Genomic DNA, 21,491 nt, shown 5'->3' on the forward strand with positions numbered 1-21,491 from the left:
TCACAAAAAATGGTAATGTGGTACTTCTTATAGTGATTGACTTTAACATTAAGTTTAAAACTTTACTAATTTATGTCAATAAATATATTCCATTTGTTATTTTTTATAATTATTAGCATTTTAATCATACTTTAATCAATAAAAAATTCTAATGGCTCTGATTTTATCAAAAAATTTATAAACGATTAAGATTACATAATTGTGATGGTTCTCTCTGAAAATTAAATCATTATAAAATTACCTTACAAGATACATTGTATCTGTATGCTTTATCAAACACATAGAAATGTAGAAGTATTTAATTAGCATTTGCATAATATATAATTACTTTCATTATCTTTAAAAAGTATTGAAATAAAGAGGAGTTGAGTATACTATTATTGACTCTAAGGAGACATGGTGGTCATATGAGCACTTGGTTTTAGACAATACTGGAACTAGTCTAGAAGTGCTTCCATTTGATAATACTACACTACTCACTTTATTGAATACTCCTAAACCACTAGCTTTTGGAGTCCTAAACTCAATGTGCAGGAAGGTTCCTTGAACAACGGACCCCATAAAAGCACATTCGAGATACTCATCCTATACTAGTCACTTTATTCTTATGACTTTGTTAATATTTTTATTTTAATTTTTTTTTTTAGATTTTTACATATTTTTTTCACTTTTAGTTATATTCTCACAATTTATTTAGCCTTATAATTTTTAATGCTTGTTAAAAAAATAGGTATTGACTATTGCATATTCAAAGAAACGAAAGAATTAACGCTTATTTATTAAAATGCACACAGATCCATAGAAACTTGTAAGTAGCAAATTGATTATTATCAAGTTCCATTAAAGTACTTTTTACTCCACTCGTTTTGAGCGTTAATTTTGATATATTAAATATATGGAGAGAGAAATTTCAATATGAGTTTTCATAAATATTTAAAATTTAAAATATATTAATGTAAATTTGGTTAAATTTGACTCTATATGTGGAATTTATTATATAAAATAAAGTGAAGAAGCATTTGAGGAACTATCAAAAATATTAGTGATTATGAATTGTGAAATGTAAATATAACTTTGTCCTAGAAATTTTGTAGATATAAGATATATGGGTCGGAGGGATGGGTTTGATGAGCCCAGCCCATCTAAAGTCCAGTTTTAATTTTGTAAGCCTGACCCAGTCCGGCCCGTTTCTATTAGAACCCGGCCCGGACCGTATACGGCCTACTTGTTACCATTACTAATTGTTGTAAATTGGCAGTTGCCGAACCGTGCCCGTATCTCATTCTCGACTAATATGGATTACGGCTATACCTCCGAAATCCAATTGGTCGAGGTTGCACAAAAATGGTGAAGAGGTTCTTCAATGGCGGTAGTACTCCTTCCAATTCTATTGTCAATGATGCTCTAATTACGCTTCTTTCTGGTCCTCCATCTTGGTACTCTTTCTTCTCTAAACCAATGGTATAATTATTTTCACTCCTATTTCATCAGTGTAAAATGTAAGTAATTTTTAATTGTCCAGCGGGAAAACGTCACTGCTATTTCAATTCGCCTTCAATGTCGTAGTTCAATCAGAGTCACAGGGATACGTAGTCTTCATCTGCAACCGACGTCGTTTTCAAACCAAACCTCCATTCCTTTCTCAGGGAATTGATGATTCATCTCCTATTTTTGAACGAATTCAAATCAAGTTTGTTACCTATTCCTGTTCTCTGATTTGTTACTCTCGCAATTGAAAATTTGCCTCATTTTGCATATATTTTTATGGTTGATTTGCAGGTACTTAGATGATTATGATGACGAAGGCCTTAAGAAATACTTTTCTGCCTTTCATCTTCTTAATCCTTTTCCTCTTGCTGTTATTATTGATGATTTTGGTGACTTTTTTCTTGATAGGTATATTTTATTTTTGAAGAAATAAATGGTTCATGTATTTTACTAGCTCTGATATTTTATAGTTGTTAGTTACCTTTTATCAAACAACATGTGTTGCATTTCTTAACAAAATAAAAAAAAAAAACATAGTCATAACCTAATTTTATTTGATTGGACTCATACTACAAAATACGAGGGTTAAGTATTTCCGATGAATTGCGTGCTGGTAATTTAGTACTGATCTTGTTTGAAACTGGATGAATTAAGCAAGTGTCAACAGAGGTATAATAATCCTCGTGGAAGGGACTTAGCCATGGTTCGAGTTTTAGCCCTGTCACATAGTGCTATTTTTCATGCCAAGTTAGTTCTTTGCTGATTACTAGTATTCCTTTTCAGTTTTTTATTAATTACTGTACTGGCTTACTTCAAATAATGGACTCACAAACTGTATTGTTGCAACACTTGAATTGACTAGTAAAACAGCATCTTGTCAACTTTTGCTGTCTGATACGCACCATGGCGATTCTCCGAGGCTCCTTTTTCTTTACAAGAGATGGGTTTCGTCTATTTTTACCATCCAAGGTTGGTGTTTAGATAATATGGAAGTCATCAATTATCAAATTTTATCTATATATGTGATTCCAAGAGAATAAATCCAGTATAAGAACAACAATCCATTACCTATGAAATGACTACCCGGCTTCTTCTTAGGCAGGATTCAAAGAGTCGGTACTCTACCTTATCTAATAAATAGAGGATTTTTCGATTGATCACCAATAGCAAATAGCATTAACAACTTTCATGAGAAAGAAATGCAAGTGATTGAATGAGTGTTTTATTATATTCCATTATGATTTTGTCTCAATGGAAAATAGACAATATGAGTCTAATATTAGGATTGCAAATCATGCTTTTGTTTGAAGGTGAAAGTCAGGGATCAGGCTCGTTTTATCTGAAGCACAGGGTGCACGCAGCAGGGAGTGATAGCAGAAAAATGAGTGCAAAGTACTCTATAGCTCTTCAGTACCTGGTTTTGGAGGGAATTGTAGAAGATGATGCTCATTTGTGATATCTCTGATGCTCGGTAAATCTAACATTTTGGGTGGCTTTCCAACTTGTAGCCCTGTAAATGAGGCAAGTATATGAAATTATATTCTTAATTATTACTTCAATTTAGCTGCATTATGTTGTTGTGATTAGCTAGAATGCTCCATGACTCTCCCATTATCCGTTTTCTTCGATGTATTTTCTATATGTTGTGTAACTGTAATGAGATGTGACTAGGTTTTACTGAGCTGGTTGTCACAAACTACTACTCATCCTCCTCCTTTATCCTAACTTAGAATTGACAATTAATGATTACTGGTCTGGAACTGATCAATCGGTTCATGTTGCTGGCCCCAATCTTTTGAGATTAAGTTTTTGACATTGACACTATTAATTTTATAGTTTGTATAGAGCTAGTTTTAGTAGTACATCTTAAGAAGGAACGAATCAATATATTAGCTAGATTATCACTTTCAGCTCTTCTATGTCGTTCTTCCCTTAAATTTAGTATAGTTTTATTAATGCTTAAGACGTCGACGTGAGTGTCCATCCATGGAGGACAACTTGCAATATTTGAGCTTAAACAAGGCAGATAATTTACAAGAAGTCGCTCAGATCACCTTCAAAAACTATTGAGATAAAAAAGCCTCGGGACGAGCTAATCACTGGAGTCCAGATGGACGGTTTTTAATCAGAGAATTTGATACACATAAAACTGCAATTTCACTTGAGCGTGATATATCGGGTATGATGATGATCGACTAATTATTTAAATATATTGGCCACGTGATTAGTTTTTCATTGTTCGCCCGTGATTCTATCCTCCAATTATCAAGTAAATAGTTGTTAAGCATGCTGCACTAGTATAGATTGGTGCCAAACAGTAGAAGTTTCTAGTTACAAAGGGAGGGGTGATTCATTGAGTGAGTATAAAGGCCTAAAATTCCAGCTCTTAGTTCTTAGTTTAGGCTCTAGTACAAGATATTGCCCTCATCATTGTATTGTGATCATATTGTAAAGTTTCTTTTAGCTTACCATGATCAAAATATAGGCATAGGGGGTGTTTAGCAAGCGACTAATAGTTGATTACAGATTCGGCCAATTGATTTTATTATCTGGTTTGACTAGCTGATTTTGAACCCACTGCTCGAAGCAGCTTGTTCAAAAACAGCTTATTCATAACAAGAAGCTGTTTCAACCAGCTAGTTTACCAAACATTAGCGTTTGCTAGTTTGACCACCCCACTCTCTCTTTGTATCAAAATAAGCTAAAATTTCTCAATAAATTATTTTGCCAAATCCCATAATCAATCACGAAACCATTTGCATTCACCACAAAAGTTGTTTCTTGACCATTACTGCGACCATGATCATAACCTCATCTTTACACCATGGCTCCTTACTGTTAGAAATCTGAGCTCTATTTGCACCAAAACTATAAGAGGATGAGAATGAGAGTGACCATAGGTCATAACTTATCACAAGGCATTCCATTCCATTACCCGCCTTGGGTGGAGTTTGGGAAGTTCTGACATACGCAAGTACGCAACTTTACCCTGACTAATGCTCTTTCCATAACTAATTAATTCCCACAATACTGTCCACGTAGGACAAGTCTTTTTTTTCTATAATTAATCAACCGCCATTTAAGGTGGTGGGTTTGTCTGGGCTTAATTTTCATTAAACCGCAATCTTAAGAGCGATTTATGCTGTGTGCTTTACGAGTTTTCCTTTGCATTATTACACTCCCACTAATTCTTTACATAACCTGCATAGTTGTATCCTATGTATTCCATAACAAATCAACCAACAACCAGCTCGTCAAAAACCTCAACCAATTTGTTTCAAATAAAAAAAACACAAATAACGTAAACTTTAGAAATGAAAATAAACGCAAATATATATATTACAATCATCCAAAACGGCACAAGTTCAATATATCTACGATAGTTATCCTATGTATACTAAACTACACTCCCCGACCCTGTTTGCTGCGAGCAAAGGTGGATGAGGTCAGTGTAGACTCGTTAGCCTCTGTGATGGCATCAAGAGTTGGGGCTCGTCGTTGACTAGCACGCTGATATGTTATGATCGTATGTGAAGGCGATGGATGCGAAGGAGTGGACAAGGAAGCTGGAGGAACAAATGGTGACATAGCACCTTATGATGATGATGGAGATCTGCGAGCTGATGAATGATCGGAACCTCTTGAAGACCGGCTACTCGAACCTCCTGAAGAGTTACCTCGGTGGCTCGAACCCCTAGAAGATGGAGTGTGGAACGTATCATCATCTGCAGCGGGGCGAGGAGTCGGTATGAGGTAATCATACCCCATCTGACTCAATACCTCAGTCAATGAAGTGTTGATGGAGCCTAGGGTCTGAGTACACATCCGATACCCCACATCAACAGGCAATGTAGCGGCTCCATGCATCGTGTCACTGCACTGTACACAGACCGATCTAATGCGCTCAGCCTGCATGCAAACAATAAAGTGTTAAAATAAATCACATACGTATTACTATATTTCTGACTGTTAAAAGAAGACTTACTAAAAACGTAGGTATGGATGGTAATACGATCCTGGCTGTGCAAATGTGGGGTTCGTGATGCGTAATATGGAGATTTGTCTGTACCACGACATGTATGCACCTAAGCTGTGACCGGTGTAGTTCTCTCCCTGAACCAATTGAGCTGCTCTGTCATTCCACGCATCTACATGCAATCTATGTCGTATCAAGTAGTTCTTGTCTGCGGTCCTCCGATCAATCGCATGTAGTGCAACTTGGGTGTCACAGGCATCAGGAATAACCTGCTCCAAATGGAATTTACACATTACACGATCCGGTAGATGGAACTCGACACAGTCAAAGCAAATGAGTGGACAACGCGATCTCTATATACCCTGGCCCGCTCTACATATCTCTGGCAAAGCCTCCATCTTAGCCACTATGTAAGGCTTCCATATGATCTGTAATACAAATCAATAAACTCAATTATTAAAACGATGTATTCAGATCTAACAAAACTTATTAATCATAATCACCTGGTCGTCTCTCTGTCGATCAAGAGTCTCGATAGTGGACTAGAGTATGTGGGGAGTGGGACCTCGAAAGATGTACCCTAAGTCAACTGCAAAGAAATGAATATTATGTGATATATCCAACTTCATATAATTGTATAATTTGAATTAAATCGAGAATTGATGATTATTACCTCATTGCTAAATAATCCCTCCACGCTGATGTTGTGAATCTAAAGACTGACTCAAAATCCTCTGCGTCATTATCCTGAGCATGTTGCCCAGGGGCTCAAACCATTCGAATCACGGGCCTCCCTATATGAATATGCTCCCATGACGAATATCTGTAACAACAACAAGCAACCTCCTATATCCTTGGCACCCTTACGTGACGCCCGACATAAATTACGATATAGATACGCAATGGTAGCACTTCCCCAACTATACTCGGCAACCCAGTCTAAGTCTCGTAGGAGAGGGAGATAGATCAACTACACCGAGTCACCACTCTTGTCTGGAAACAAGATGCATCCAAACATATACAAAATATACGGGCGGGCATGCTTCTCTAATGTCGTTTCATCTGCATCTGGCCCCATCATGCTGAATCTATCTCTAAGCCAAGTCAACTTCAATGAATATTCAGTGATAATCTTCGTCTCCGTAGGGTCTTGAGGGTTTTCAGGCAAAATCCCCAAGAGCTCAAAAACTAAGGCTTCCCAATGTCCCTCTCCATGACTAATGACTGCTTGTCCATCAACCGACAGTCCAAGTATAATTGTTGCATCCTGCAAAGTAATAGTCGTCTCGCCAACAGTAAGGTGGAATGTATGATTCTCTAGTCTCCACCTCTCGGCTAACGCAGTGATGGAGCTCGATCAAGCTCCAAACCTCCACCTAACAACCTATGGATGTAACTAAAACCTGCTAACTTAACTAACTCTAAAACTATCATCCACCTGCCAATCTAACGTACTCACTTGGTAGTGTTGACGAATAACCAACTGAAAGGTGGAGCCCTTCCACCCACTTACGCTCCGATGGGTCGCATGGAGTGTAAGTATTGATCGATCAACTAGTCCCGTATCGTCATTACACCTGTAACATATATACATTTCTATCATATTCAACATAATGACAAATTAGCATACAAGTAAAGAATACATACCTAGTTGAGCTTTGACTATCCCTACGAGGGCATGTTTTCCTATTATGACCACTAATTCCACAAATGCCATATATATATATATATATAAAAGAAAAGCTAGCTCTCGAATATTTCTTACTCTGCCAATCAGCTTTATGTCTTGTGGAATGTGCGAATGAGAGTTTTCGAGAAGCATGCTTATCATTTTGGTGTTCCAGAATCCAAAAGATTAAAGCAACTACAAAGCTAAAAACAATTGTGGATGCTATTATGTATTTAGTGACTGCTATCAAAGAAATTCCTCCGATCTTGGACGTCTTGTGCTGCTTTACACGAACCAACATTGATATAGAAGTGTCCAGGTATGGCAATGTAAAATTAACCCACTGTGTTCTATAGTATAGTATTGAAATCTCCCGAACTACACCATCATACTCCTAGGAGGTTATTATGGAACACTAAAAATTCAGAAGTTTTGGTGTTAACACATGCCTAAAGGAGACCGTCTTGTACAGTTATTTAACATTTTGAGACAGTACTTAAAAATAATTTGTAGCTATTTATGAAATAGAAACTTGCCTGAGAAGAAGCGACCTTGAGCATGTCGTCAAAAGTGCCATTCATGGTGCCATCAGGCTTAGCAAAGGGGATCAAGTTGAAAGGTATCGGGAAGGCTGCAAGGCCCGTATTTGGTACAACCTTTAATAGAAAAACCACTAAAGCTATTCTCCCCAGTGATGGGATCTTGCTTAATGGTCACAAAATCTGTAAAACCTCGGATAAGAATCGTTATTTTTAGTCTTGAAGGTGTTGCTGCTGTGAAATAGACTACATTTAATAAAGCTTAATTATAAGTGATTAAGCTGATTGGGATTATTAAGTATGTTAATTCGAGTAATAATATTATTATTTTGATAATCTTGACTCAAGTATTTCATTTGTTAACATTTTCAAGAAAGAGGTATATTTTATTAACTGATTACTATCTTATCTTTATAACAATAAATAAAAAAAATAATAATAACAAAGCTTTTCAGAAGCTTTCACGTGAAATCCCAACCCAACTCATGCTCATCCTTCTTCTACATTCTTCCAAATGAACGCTCATAAACCCCCTCCCTTATCTTCTCAGTGTTCTACCTTCATCTCTTCCATAGCTTTCACACTTTCACTCTTCATGGAATCGGACCACCGCAGACCCACCACCGAAGCCCAACCTTCTCTCTCTTTCCTGTGACGCCAACTGCCTCCCTTCCAGCAGCCGGCCTTGTGCCGCCAACAGGAGCAAGCAACGACTCTTTCTCCTCCCTCCACCATCACCCACGTGAGTCACCACCACCACAAGGACCATCTATCTCTTGGTCCACTTCTTAGTCTCACTCTTTAAATGGTGTGATCTTTGAACATGAAATAATTGGGGATTTTGTGACTCAAATTGAAGTTCAAGATTGAAAGATGAAAGGTCCTTCAATGGTGATTGAGGTAATCCACAAACTATTCTATTTAAGTATTAATTGAATGTTTTAAAGTAGTTTGGTATGTGGATTCAATTTGGGTCGTGGATTCAATTTGGGTTGTGGATTCAATTTGGGTATCAACTTGAATTTAATTAGAGTATGAGTTTAATTAGTAATTGGGTTCTTACTAGTGTTGATTAGAATTGGTTATTTGGGTTATTTGAGTTCTAGTATCAAATTGAGTATTTGGGATTCTGACATTTCAGTTCATAATCTGAACATTCTGTTTTGGCTATTTTGGGGATGGTTCTGATTGTTTTTGGGTTCTTATGTCTTCTTGAGATTTGTAGAGCTTTGAGTCGCGGTCGTGTGGGCACTTGAATCGCCCCGAGATGAATTTGTATGAGGAAGTTATGTCCAAAATACTAGTAGACTGTCCAACGAGGTTCCGTTTTATTCCGTCCGAATTTGTGTTGCTGTTTTTGAAGTAGTTAGAGTTGTTTTGGGATTTTGGTGTCTTCATGATATTTGTAGAGCTTCGAGTCGCGATCACGTAGGCACTTGAATCGCCCCAAGATGAGTTCGTATGAGAGAGTTATGTTCAAAATAGTGACATACCAGCAGGCTGTCATGAAAATCAATACTGAACCTTCTGTTTTGGCTATTTTGAGGATGGTTCTGATTGTTTTTGGGTTCTTATGTCTTCTTGAGATTTGTAGAGCTTTGAGTCGCGGTCGTGTGGGCACTTGAATCGCCTCTATATGAGTTCTTATGAGGAAGTTATGACTAAATTACTAACAAGTGTCCTATTATGGTACTCAAATGGAATTTATTATGTGGGATTAGGAAGTATAAAATAAATTGGAGGTTTAAGGTTATTTATTGAGTAATTGAGATTAACTTAGGTTTATTATTTTCCCTTTATGGATTGGTATTGTTGGGTTATGGATCTTAATTGAATAATATGAGTGTTTGGTTCAAGTATAAATTTGGCAACATATGAATTGATTGGTATTGTAATTATTGATTGTTATTCATGGCGTAGAAAGGTAATCTACGAGCAAACTACTATCCTATCTTTTAAATTTAACTCAAGTATTTCAAAGTTCAAGTTATGTTTTATAAGGTCTGTTCTTACTGCTATTGATATTTGAGCAAAATCGTATAATTTTTGGTGTTCGAAACTTTGGACATTAACTTTGTTTTGACCTTACTTCTAGTTCTTGGTCAAAATTATGTTTTGTATGTTCACAATTTTATAAATATGAGCTTTTCAATAGTGTATTATGAAAATGAGGTATGATTGTTGATTTCAAAGAAAATCAATTGAATTATTGTTTTGTTTTATATTGAAATGTTCGACATTGAAAAATGTCCGTTTTTGGGAATTGGCAACGGATATTTATATCCGGATTATTGTGAAATCCTATAGCTTGATAATAGGTAATGGTTATTCGGATCGGTCTCGAGCCCCCGATCCCGTTTCGTTCTTGCAAGAACCGTATTTTCGGTGATGACGATCACCCGTGTTCTCAGGATTTAGATCAAGCCTACTTCCTGACGGTCCATATATTCCCACATTTTAAAGTGCTGTTAAATTATTGATTTAATATGAGTTTTGAATAAATACGTTTGGTACATAAAGTTGTGTTTGTTTCACAAACGATATCATATTTGTCGTTTGCCGTACTGTTTTGCTATTGACTTGTAAAGTAATAGCCGCATTTTGTTTTACGCTATTAACTTGTAAAGTTATAGCCGTGTTTTGATTTGTTATGAACTAAAGGTTCGTAACCATATTTATGTGGATACCAAACGATCTTTTAAAAGAGTTTTGATTTACGCTATTAACTTGTAAAGTTATAGCCGTGTTATGATTCGTTATGAACTAAAGGTTCATAGCCGTACTTATGTCGATATCAAACGGTCTTTTGAAAGAGTTTTGGTTTGGATAAAATAATGTTTATAAATCTTTGTAGTGGTTTGTTGGATTACTCAACAATGCAATTGTTGACAGTTTTATTTTATAGGGCCTATCTCTCACAGGAGATAGATCCACTTTCAGGTTGCCATCTTTAGTGCGGATGGATGTGCTGCTCATTTATGTGTCGTGCGTTGCGATAGCGAGGACATCGTTTCCGGAAGGTTAACTTATAATAATATTTTGACAAATCATGTTTTTTTTATAAAAAAATAGATATTTTATAATGTATTAACTTAGTTTATAACTGGGTTGTAAGTAATTGTATTACAGTTTTGTAAAGTTTTTAAATACTCTGATATTGGTTGCTGTGACTATGGAGCCACAGGTCGGATTCAGCCCAGACTTCTTTAAGTCTTCCGCTATGCTTTGTAGACAATATTATTATATTATTTACGCCGATTTGGGCTGTTTCATGCTGTGTCTTGTTTCCTCTAGTTCCTTGACCCAATGCAATAAAAGGTCGAAGGGACAAAACAAACACCAAGTTTAAGAAGAATATAAATCCCTTCATCTTTTATTTTTTTGAATTTGGAGCTTGTTGGCATTGTCGAATACTTGAATATGCCTTACTCTTTTTTATAATGATTGAAGTTCTGAGTACTTATTAATATTTAATTGTGTAACATATAACAAAGAAGAATGGTAGCACAGTATGTTCTGTCAAGGCTCCAACTCAATCAAAAGCTTAAACTCATGGTTGATGCCCCAGGATATGTTATATACTCTAACATGTCCACTCACACAAAAGCCCTTTGGATTGTAGAAGTCTGGATGTAGCACAGACTTTCCTTATACCTGGCGCAAAATATTCCACTTCGAAATGAGGGGTTGATGAGATTCGAACCCTTGACCTTCCGTCACATAGGCTTCTGATATTATGTCAAGGAACTAACTCAAAAGCTTAAGCTAATGATTGAGGCCCTAGGATATGTTATATGTTCTAACAAGTTCAACATACATATAAAGGTGAATGTTCGGTCCACCTTATACTAGCATTTTGGATTCAACCCATGTTTGATATGGTTCTATCATGTGCATTTATAGTTATAAGATTTACCAATGAGACTACGTCTCATTACAGGTACCATGTAACTGAACAGTTGAACGAGAAAAGCTATGTTTATAGCTTTTGGGTGGTTTTGCTAGAGCGAATTACAGGCAAAAATGCAATAGTTATCTGTCAGGCAGCATCCAGAATGAATCTGATTCAATGGGTAATACCTAAATTCAAGTGTTCAACAGAGGTGATATGGACAGTATAGTGGACCAATGGTTAGAAGAGGTCGACAGGTACCGAAATTTCATATGGAAATAGCAATGAAATGTGTTAAGCCAACTGTAGAAGAAAGGCCAATAATGACTAAAAGTCTACTGATCTACGAGCACTGACAATGAGATAAGACGCTGGTGATAATATTATGAGTCCTGATTCAATGGTGTAAATAAATTTGCCAAGATCGATACGACGCTAAGAACTTTTGATGAACAATAACAATAACAATGATTTAAGGAGGTTCACCCAATGATGGCTACGTCCTCCGTGTGTGTAGTTTCTTGTTTATATTATATCAAAGGTGTATAAAACACTCTTACAAACGAAGTATTACAATTGAGTAAGAGATAAAATCAAAATGCTATGTGTTTGGCTTAGAAGTTGTGTTTGATGATGATATTTTATGTGTGTATGAGAGCTTTCTATTTATAGGAGAGATTACACTAAGTAACATTAAGTACATTAAAGCTATGAATAAATGATAATGAAACGGCCCCAAATACTTGAAGAGTCAAAAACAACATCCTAAGAGCATCAGAAACTTCGCTCGACCAAAACAAGGGTTCGCTCGGTCGAGCGGTTTGGTCGAGCACGCTACAGGAAGTTTCTGGTTGCATTCTGTCTGCTCGCTCGACCCACTCTGAAGCTCGCTAGGTCGAGCGACGCAGCAGAGGGGCTTCTGATAGCATTGCTTGACTTGCATATAGTAGAGCATCTTGAATTAAACCTTTGCACTTCTTCATTAAGTCCCATAACTCCAATGAATAACTCATACTTCATTACCTCATTAATCCATATTCTTAATCACCATCATAAACCACAATCATCAAGACTCAACTTAATACACCTACATTAACACACTCATTGGATTCCAAACCCAAGAGTCACGCATGAATGCACACATCAATTGTGCACTCAAATCACACCATTCATGATACCATTCATAATAGATGGAGGTGACTCGACCAGGATTAGGTTCGAGTGAAATGGCTCCAGTGCCCTGGTAATTGTTAATTTTATGTATATCCTTATGGGTTTAATTGATATGCTGTCGTTTGTAACTTTGAAAGTGCCTTTTCATGTAAGAATAACACAATTCATAGGCCAAATAGATCTTCTACGTAACGTTTTAAATGATTTTTGTGGATGACGCCATGGCCAGCGTACGCTCACTATTAGCTCCCCTCCTAATTTTAAATTTCAAAAGTCAAAACGTGTTCTCTAGTTTATATGCTGAAGTCAAACACCGATTTTACTTAAAAATGAAAGAAAAGAATGATAAGTATTTTTTCAGAAGTAGAAAATCTTAATCAATCACTGTGATTTGTAAATCACCATAAAAAACAAAACATACTAATAAAATAAGTAAAATATAAAAAGATAAATTATAATTTTTAAAATCTCATCACCAAACTGAGAACCTGGGGGGTGAGAACTCTATCTTATGCCGGCCGAGCTCAATTAGTAAACACTGTGCTTCTCAATCTCCACGCTTACTGGGCATCGATATTTGTTCTCCCAAAGAAAGTCATAGATGGAGTAATTGCGACATGCAGGAATTACTTATGGGATGGTAAAACTAGCAGTAGTAAAACACCCCTTATTGCTTGGGACTTTATTTGCAGAGATAAAAAAGAAGGGGGTCTAGGATTTAAAAAAAGCCATGCGTGGAATGAAGCCCTCCTAGGGAAATATATTTGGAGCGTGGCAACTAAAGCTGATAACTTGTAGGTAAAGTGGGTCAACCATGTATATTTAAAAGGAAAAGATTAGAAGAATTACACTCCCAGCTCTAACGTTAGCTGGTATTGGAGACAGCTCACGCATATCAAAGATACGTTCAGAGGAGGGTATAGCAGAGACAGATGGACTTTTGATAGTAAAGGCTACTCTGCAACAAGTGGCTACAAGTGGTTAAGGAAAACCCGAGAGAATGTGTCATGGGCCAGTTGGGTCTGGAATAGAACGAATATCCCAAAGCATAGCTTCCTGTGCTAGATAATCATGTGGGGGAGATTGAATACTAGAGATAGGCTATCCAAAATGGGAATCCAATGCGACACTATATGCCCGATGTGTGAGAGGCAAGATGAATCCATAGAACATCTATTTAGAGAGTGCATCTATATTAAGAGGTGCTATGAAATCCTGACAAGGAAGTTAAATTTAACTATCCCACAAGGTTCCATGCAACAGCTTAGCTCTTGGCTGCATAAACCCACAATAGGTTCATTCAGAAATAAAGTCATCAAAAGCATTGTGGTAGGCCTGTTGTATCAAGTTTAGAGGCAACGGAACTCTGCAATTTGGAATGGGTATATTGAGAGACCGGGGAAGATAGTCAAAAAATTAACCCAGGAGGTGTTCCTGAGAACCCATATCATTATGCCAAAGAAAACAAGTCCCAGAGATAAAAAATGGCTAGCACTTACTCTAAACTAATAGACCTGTGCTGGAATTCGCTGCTGTGAGCTGGTATGTGCAACTGCTGATGCGCTATGTAAGCAGATTTTTGGAGCTGTGCTGCTACTGCTGTGCGATTACTGCTGCGCTGTGCTGTGCTGCTACGATTGTGCTGTTACTGCTGTGCTGCTATTGCAGGCTTGCTTTAGATGCGTCGTAGAAGGGGTTAGGTGCTGCTGCTACTGTTGTATAGGAGTAGAATCTAGAGCAGAAGTCGAGGTTGTGCTGGATCTGAGCTGGAGCTGTGCAGAAATCTGGAGTTGTACCATTATCCAGGAATCCTGTTCTGTGCTTTGACTATTGTTTTGATGTATATTTTTACTAAGTAGGTTCCACGATGTAAAAAATGAAAAGGAATTTAGGAGGATTAGATTTTGGTACATGGTTAGCTATGTTCTGCTTGGTTTTTGTAATAGGCAGAACGTATTTGCCCAGGAATGAGGGGGTATAGCTAGTAGCTAGATAGATTCAGTTGATTTTTGCTTGTACCGAGATAGTGATGCAAATGATTGCTCCTCCATTCTGAACCCTTCCTAGAAGGTGGCTTAATGGAGGTAAAAGATAATTTAGCACTATTGGGTTGAAGCCCGCAGGGCTGAACTTTCACTGTACAGTCTTAATATGATTAATTTTAGGAAAAATTACCCTGAATAATACGAACTTTCACTTATTTTCCTACAATAATACGAACTTTCAATTAACCATGAATAATACGAACTTTGATACATATTTCCCGCTGGCATACCATTTTACCTGTTACCGGTAAACTTACTCATTCCTTAAAATTTTTTTTTTTGGCTAATAAAACTAAGTAAGAAGAATTACCCTGAATAATACGAACTTTCACTGATTTTCCTACAATAATACGAACTTTCAATTAACTATAAATAAAATACGAACTTTGATACATATTTCCCGCTAGCATAATGAAGAAATGGGGAATTTACCGTTTCTCCAAGTAAAGAACCGGTTAGGTATGCTAGCGGGAAATATGTATCAAAGTTCGTATTATTCATGGTTAATTGAAACTTCGTATTATTGTAGGAAAATCAGTGAAAGTTCGTATTATTCAGGGTAATTTTTCCTTAATTTTATTACCTTTACACCAAAAATTTTTTTTTTTTAAATCTCACCCTATCAAATCCCTCCACTTAAGTGTGATGTGTCAAGTTGACAAATTATAATTATTAATCTAGAGTTGCTCTTTCAGAAGTGCACCAGCCTTGACTATTGAATTATGAGTTATCATTCTCATTATTAAAAGAAATCGTGCAGATGAAGAGACCTTAATTAGCACATTAGAGTAGAAAAGCATATTACTGCTACATCTAGCTTCTATCGTCAAAATGAAGTTTTGTAAATAATGCAGGATCAATCAACCAAAACCTTCAAGAATTTACTTCTTCGATCTTTAAACGTTATACTCTCTCCGTTCTTCAAAATTATTCTCATTATAGGAGTATGTTATATTATTAAATTATAAATTTAACGAAAAAAGTGGGGACTATTATCATTTAAATAAAATTACAATAAAGTTAACGGTAAAAATCTGAGGACCTCAATTATTAATAGGTAGGGTTATTATCGGGCTTTTGTCAATCACAATCCGATTATTGACTATTATTATGAATTATGAGTATTATAATAATAAAGATTCGTTTAAGACTCGTTTAAGGCCATTTCAATTATGTACATAAAGGATAGTCCAACCCATTTAAAGCTCAGGTCATCTAAAGTCACATTTATGGGTGATCAAGTTAGAAATTGCATATATATAATTTGTAAAATTCTTATCTATTTATTTGTGGGTGATCAAGTTAGATAAATTGAACATATTTTTTAGTAAATACTTAATATGGTTGGATAACTACTAACCAGTATTTTAATCAGTAGAGATGATTGAACAGCTACGTATTTTAGTTTAATATAGTCAGATCAGTGAAAGTCAATTAGCCATCATGGGAGAATTGATTGAAGCATTATAGTAGTATGATGTATACTTCATTTTCACGAAGGTTGACAAAAAGATCGGAAAAATCAATTGATTATTCCATTCGAAATCAAAATTTTGAATTAAAAAATTCATTCAAATTCTAAGATAATTAATAAATATAAATAATAAACATCATAACTGAACAATATGTTTATTATTTCAATGGGATTTAAGATTTATACTTAAGTAGCTTTTTTGGTCTCAGATTATAATAGACTAAAGTAAAATGACTCACTATATTAAATCACGAACATTTATTACATATGTGAAATTGCAGATAACATTTGCTATTAAAGGTCAATTGAAAACAGCTTTTTATCATTAATAACAATAATATTACGTACATTCGACTCTTCCAAAACCCTTTCTACATGAGAGTCACTTAAGGGCATTCACTAATTCTTTATTGAGACCATTTCATCGTGAGACGACTTCAATTGGGTCAGCCCAAACTATTTAAATATAATTGCTTCCTCTACATGTGATTCAAATATCATTATTTTTCTTAATGTTGTTTTTATTTATGTGCTGCTTATATGGGCCCGTCTTACAATGAGACGATTTCATATAAGACTTGTTGGATGGCATTAGGGTAATGGAATTATGGTATTATATCCAAACCAAATTCTATTCAAGCATAGAGAGGCTAAAAGATCAGGCCAAGTATCCATCAAAATTTGGGCTAATCCAAGAAAATCATATCATCACAATTAACTTAATCAAAAAAGAAAGTTAACTAGTAAACTGCTAGAATGAATATGAGAGCCTCCTCCATTAATTTTTTCTGGATACCATTAACAAAAAAGGTCAATACCTTGATACTGTTCCTAATTATTGGGAACACATTCTTGGTAACGGGTCAGTCTACGGGTCGGGCACCTCCACCCGCAGCAAACCAAACAAACACAAATGGGGCTCCAACATCAGCAAGTGAAGGGAAGACACTAAGAATAGCAGTACCAGTAAGTACTTACAAAGAGTTTGTGAGCATTACTAAGGATAACTTAACTGGAGAACAAATAATTAGAGGCTTTTCTGTTGAAGTTTTCAAGGCTGTTGTTAATACAGCGTTAAGCAACTCCTTTTTATACACACTTGTCCCTTTTGCTAAGTCAGATGGATCTTTTAATGGAAGTTTTGATGCGATGCTTCAAGCCGTCTTTGATCAGGTTTGTTAACCGTGTAATTCTATAATGGTTGACTTTGGTTATGTATTCGTTATATGATAATGAATTTGATGACTATTAATTAGAGTTCTTCAACGTTCGGGGCGAGCCTATGTGAGCTCGAGCTAGGTGAAAGTCTTAATTGGTTGCGCTCGATTCAATATAAGCTTGTTTAGCTCGTACCATTTGATCATTTGAACTTTTTTCATTATTTCATCAAAGATTCGTCATGTCTCAAAGACTACGGGTGTTCAACTGGCCAATCTTCCATTTAAAGCCCGTATTCAGCCCGTTTTGATAAGGGTTTTGTAAGGATTGGATTGAAAATGAGCCGGGTCAAAAACGAAATCTACTATAATAAAAATGAAGTAGACTATAAAATGGCTTGGTCGGAAACGGACCTTTATAAATAGCATAATTGATAAATAATCTAATTATTATAAATAATAATGCCAATGAGAATTACTAACGTTTATACAATTAAATTATTATAAATTGATCAATGGAGAATATAATAATTTTTAATAAAGAAATGGGTCAAATTGGGCTGGTCGGGCTTTCAAAGCCCAGCCTATGTAAAGCCCATAATAAGTTTAAAGGACCCTTATCCAACCCGGCCCATATTTGTTTATTACGAGTTCACCCATTAGCATACTAACAAGCATGGGCGAAGATATATGGTCAGAGGAGGCCTTTTTAGTCCAAAAACGCGACCCTTTGTATTTTATAGTTAGGTAATATGTACTATGATGCAATGAATTATTATATGGTATAATATATGCACATTGAATACACAAAATATGCAGGAGTATGATGGAGCAGTGGGAGATACTACAATCAGATATGATAGGTCGCAATGGGTTGATTTTACACTGCCATATTCAGATACAGGAATAACAATGATGATTTCTACAAACCAACCATCCAACAGAAAAACCGGAATCAAATTGATGCCTTTGATAAAGGGTTTGGTGTCCGCTGCACTTGTGTTTTGCTTTGTTAGTGCCCTTATCTTTTGGTTCCTCGAATTCAGAAATGACAAAAGAAGACAGTCTCAGCAGGCACCAATAAGTTCCCGCACACCCGGGCAACGTGCAAATGCCGATGACTTTTGGAGAAGTAAGTTACCCTGTATAGTTAAGGTCGTAGAATATATTATATATTCCAACACGCCCTCTTACATGAAAATCCTTTGGAGTAGAAGTGTGGATACAACATAAACCTTTAAAGGGCTATGAAAATCCCCCAGCAACATATCTGATACAAAATATTCCACTTAAACTTAAAGACCTTTGACCTCTTGTTGCTGGCTCTGATAACATGTTAAAGAATCAACTGAACCAAAGGCTTAAGCTGATGGTTGATGTTCAAGATATCTTATATACTCTAACACCCCACAAACATACGATCTGTCCTATTGAGATTATTATATTACGCTGCGCATTTCGATGTGAGAGCTTTGAAATAAAATATAGCAATTTCAATGGAATAGAAGTTTCATGTTCTTCTCATTTAAAATATTCACAAGTTAGAAAACTAGATAAAGTTTTTGAAAATTATATAGAAGACAAAATATATATGAGATATTATTAAGTTCGCCTTAGTGTATTTTTTTTTTTATCATCTACTTTAATGCATAGATTCAAAAATTGTTTTGAACTCCATACAAAAAGTAAATGAGAAAAAAAATAAAACAAATCAACAAATAGTCAAAAAATAATAACTAATTTTACCAAAAATTTCCATTATACAATCGAACTAGTCAATAACTGATGTCCAATTACTAAACACCCCTATATATCTTATGCTTAAAAAATTATAAATTGTAAAGTTAAATCTTTTTCCTTGTTGGGTTTTGGTGTCGTATGTAGGGGAAACATTAAGAGCAATAATCCAAACAAGGCTAGTAATTGTGATGTTGTTTCTAGTGTTGTTACTCTTAACCTCCTGCTATGCAGCAAGCTTTACTTCATTGATGAGAGCACAAAGACAAAGAACCCCAATAAGAACATTAGATGAGCTCATAAGAAATAGAGCAAAAATAGGAAATCAGAAGGGATCTTTTGTACCTCGTTTGCTCATCAAAAGAGGCTTTTCAGAAGATCAGATAATGATTTATGATACAGAACAGCAAATTGTTGATATGCTTTCTAAGGGAATTGATCAAGGAGGAGTTTCTGCTATTATTGATGAAACTCCTTATCTCAAGGTTTTTCTTTCTAAGAATTGCAATAAGGGATATACTCTCGTACCTTCCTTTGATCTTCATGCTGAGGGATTTGGTTTTGTACGTACTTTTTTCTCTTTTCTCGTATATATTAATAGAGTATATAACATATTACAGGACTTTAACAAAAAGCTTAAGCTTATAACTTGCATTCTGCACTTTATGCCGGAAATACTTCACATATGAGAAAGATACCATATCAATAGAAAAATAATTGGATTGTGAACTTGCATATAGTGATTGGTCGGTAATACTTCAATGCCATATGGTTTTAGGAAACAGTGAACCTCATCAAGTGTGTACGTATGCAAGTCAATGCTTACTAACTGTGGGTTTATGGGCCCGAGCCCATGGGTGTTTTGTGGAAGTGTACACACAAGTAGGCCCATTGGGTTTGGTACCCGAGCCGAAAGTAGTTCTTGGATATGATGTGGCTCACATGTGGAAAATGTTGAAAATACTTCACATGAGAAATAATGAGTTGTAAACTTGCATATAATGCTTGGTGAGTACTCATCCTAATACCATATGGTTTTGGGAAAGACTAAAAGTCTATGTGACCAATTATCAGAACCTAACATTCTAGTCCAAAGGACTCATAGTCTCTGAAGATGTAATAGAGCATATACGAATTAAAATTACAATTATAAGCTTAAGATTTTGACTGAGACGGTTACAAAGTATATATTAACTTATAGCTTGCATAAATTATAGTATTATCACATGTACTAATAATGATGCTAGGGTGAACATGCAGGCATTCCAGAAAGGGTCACCCTTAGTACAAGAAATCTCAAATGGGATACTAAAATTAATGGACGATGATCAACTAGCAACAATTCAACATAGAACAATTGGTAACTTTGAATCATGTGAAGATGACCCAGATGCTGCTAATGTTGATAACAATCTCTTAGATTATGATACTTTATGGATCTTGTTTGCTGGAGCCATAGGAGTTTCTATTTTGGTTATCATCTTGTATATGGTTTACTTTGGAACCTCTTGTCATACCATAAGGAAACTTGCCTATCCCTGCTACCTTCTGCCTAATTATCAAGAAAGGAAAAACTAATAACTTAAGTTTGTAATGGTACTTTTATATATTTGCATTGTATGTTTGTCAATATTGACTTGTGTATGTAATATACAATATTGATTGATAACAGTTAAGTTTATTTAACACAGATGCAAAAATAAGTGTTCAACTCTTATTACAGTAGTATATTATTGGTCTAATAATCAAAGACTTCTCCTTTCATTTTTATGATAGAATTCGATTTTTTTGACTTGTAAGAAGATTATTTCACTCCTTTTAAACTATAGGAGCAATTCGTACTCAAAACAATTAAAAAAATAACTCTAAGTATATTGATACGTATAACATACGTACGATACAACCTTTAAAAGGTCAACGCACTCAATTGTTACAAATTTTATTAGATGAATACCTAATTCTGGTCAAACCAATCCTCCTAAGCAAACAATATACTTTATACTGTTTGACTAAGAAATAGGAAACCATAATTTTCGGGTCAAAATATGGAAAACTGTATACGATCTTGGTATAAGTTGGATCAAAATCAAGTTATGTTATGTAGTTTAATTAAATAAATAATTTTTAGGTTTTGTATCATATCACTTAAATATGTAAGAGTTTTTCAAATATATGAAGCAAACTCAAAGAAACAAAGAAAATATATACGAGTTTTGTGAGCTTCTATTGGTTATCTTGTTTTTTATAACATAAAAATTTATATTTATACTTTAGTTATTACAGGCAATTTTAGAATATTAGTATAGAGTGAGCTGAACATTCACACCAAAATGTGTATATA

General features: G+C 35.4%; 2 protein-coding genes across 7 annotated transcripts; both read left to right on the forward strand.

Moving 5' to 3' along the window:
• Nucleotides 1-1,054: 1,054 nt before the first annotated feature.
• On the forward strand, nucleotides 1,055-10,944 carry LOC130809020 (uncharacterized). Of its 5 annotated transcripts, XR_009040763.1 has the most exons (8): nucleotides 1,055-1,436; nucleotides 1,523-1,690; nucleotides 1,780-1,896; nucleotides 2,143-2,235; nucleotides 2,351-2,457; nucleotides 2,799-3,009; nucleotides 5,025-8,572; nucleotides 10,578-10,944. XR_009040763.1 is itself a non-coding variant. In XM_057674617.1 (6 exons), the coding sequence occupies exons 1-6, from the start codon at nucleotides 1,345-1,347 to the stop codon at nucleotides 2,942-2,944; spliced, it is 723 nt and encodes a 240-aa protein (XP_057530600.1). In that variant the 5' UTR covers nucleotides 1,055-1,344; the 3' UTR covers nucleotides 2,945-3,074. The 5 variants fall into 5 exon arrangements, 2 of the variants coding, with proteins under 2 accessions (XP_057530600.1, XP_057530601.1); XR_009040762.1 differs by lacking the exon at nucleotides 5,025-8,572 and having other exon boundaries at nucleotides 1,056-1,436; XM_057674617.1 differs by lacking the exons at nucleotides 5,025-8,572; nucleotides 10,578-10,944 and having other exon boundaries at nucleotides 2,799-3,074.
• Nucleotides 10,945-16,760: 5,816 nt separating this feature from the next.
• LOC130809021 (glutamate receptor 2.6-like) lies at nucleotides 16,761-20,821 on the forward strand. 2 transcript variants are annotated; one of them, XM_057674620.1, is made up of 4 exons: nucleotides 16,761-17,429; nucleotides 18,233-18,545; nucleotides 19,385-19,713; nucleotides 20,411-20,821. In XM_057674620.1, the coding sequence occupies exons 1-4, from the start codon at nucleotides 17,013-17,015 to the stop codon at nucleotides 20,726-20,728; spliced, it is 1,377 nt and encodes a 458-aa protein (XP_057530603.1). In that variant the 5' UTR covers nucleotides 16,761-17,012; the 3' UTR covers nucleotides 20,729-20,821. The 2 variants fall into 2 exon arrangements, with proteins under 2 accessions (XP_057530603.1, XP_057530602.1); XM_057674619.1 differs by having other exon boundaries at nucleotides 16,762-17,429; nucleotides 19,298-19,713.
• Nucleotides 20,822-21,491: the final 670 nt, after the last annotated feature.

The sequence above is a fragment of the Amaranthus tricolor genome, chromosome 3 (assembly GCF_026212465.1).
Source record: "Amaranthus tricolor cultivar Red isolate AtriRed21 chromosome 3, ASM2621246v1, whole genome shotgun sequence".
NCBI lineage: Eukaryota > Viridiplantae > Streptophyta > Magnoliopsida > Caryophyllales > Amaranthaceae > Amaranthus > Amaranthus tricolor.

Coding starts and splice junctions, on each gene's coding strand:
- LOC130809020 (XM_057674617.1), top strand. CDS start 1,345: ATGGTGAAGAGGTTCTTCAATGGCGGTAGTACTCCTTCCAATTCTATT. Junction 1,691..1,779: donor TTTGAACGAATTCAAATCAA/GTTTGTTACCTA, acceptor GTTGATTTGCAG/GTACTTAGATGATTATGATG. Junction 2,236..2,350: donor AGTGCTATTTTTCATGCCAA/GTTAGTTCTTTG, acceptor TGAATTGACTAG/TAAAACAGCATCTTGTCAAC.
- LOC130809021 (XM_057674619.1), top strand. CDS start 17,013: ATGAATATGAGAGCCTCCTCCATTAATTTTTTCTGGATACCATTAACA. Junction 17,430..18,232: donor TTCAAGCCGTCTTTGATCAG/GTTTGTTAACCG, acceptor CAAAATATGCAG/GAGTATGATGGAGCAGTGGG. Junction 19,714..20,410: donor ATGCTGAGGGATTTGGTTTT/GTACGTACTTTT, acceptor GTGAACATGCAG/GCATTCCAGAAAGGGTCACC.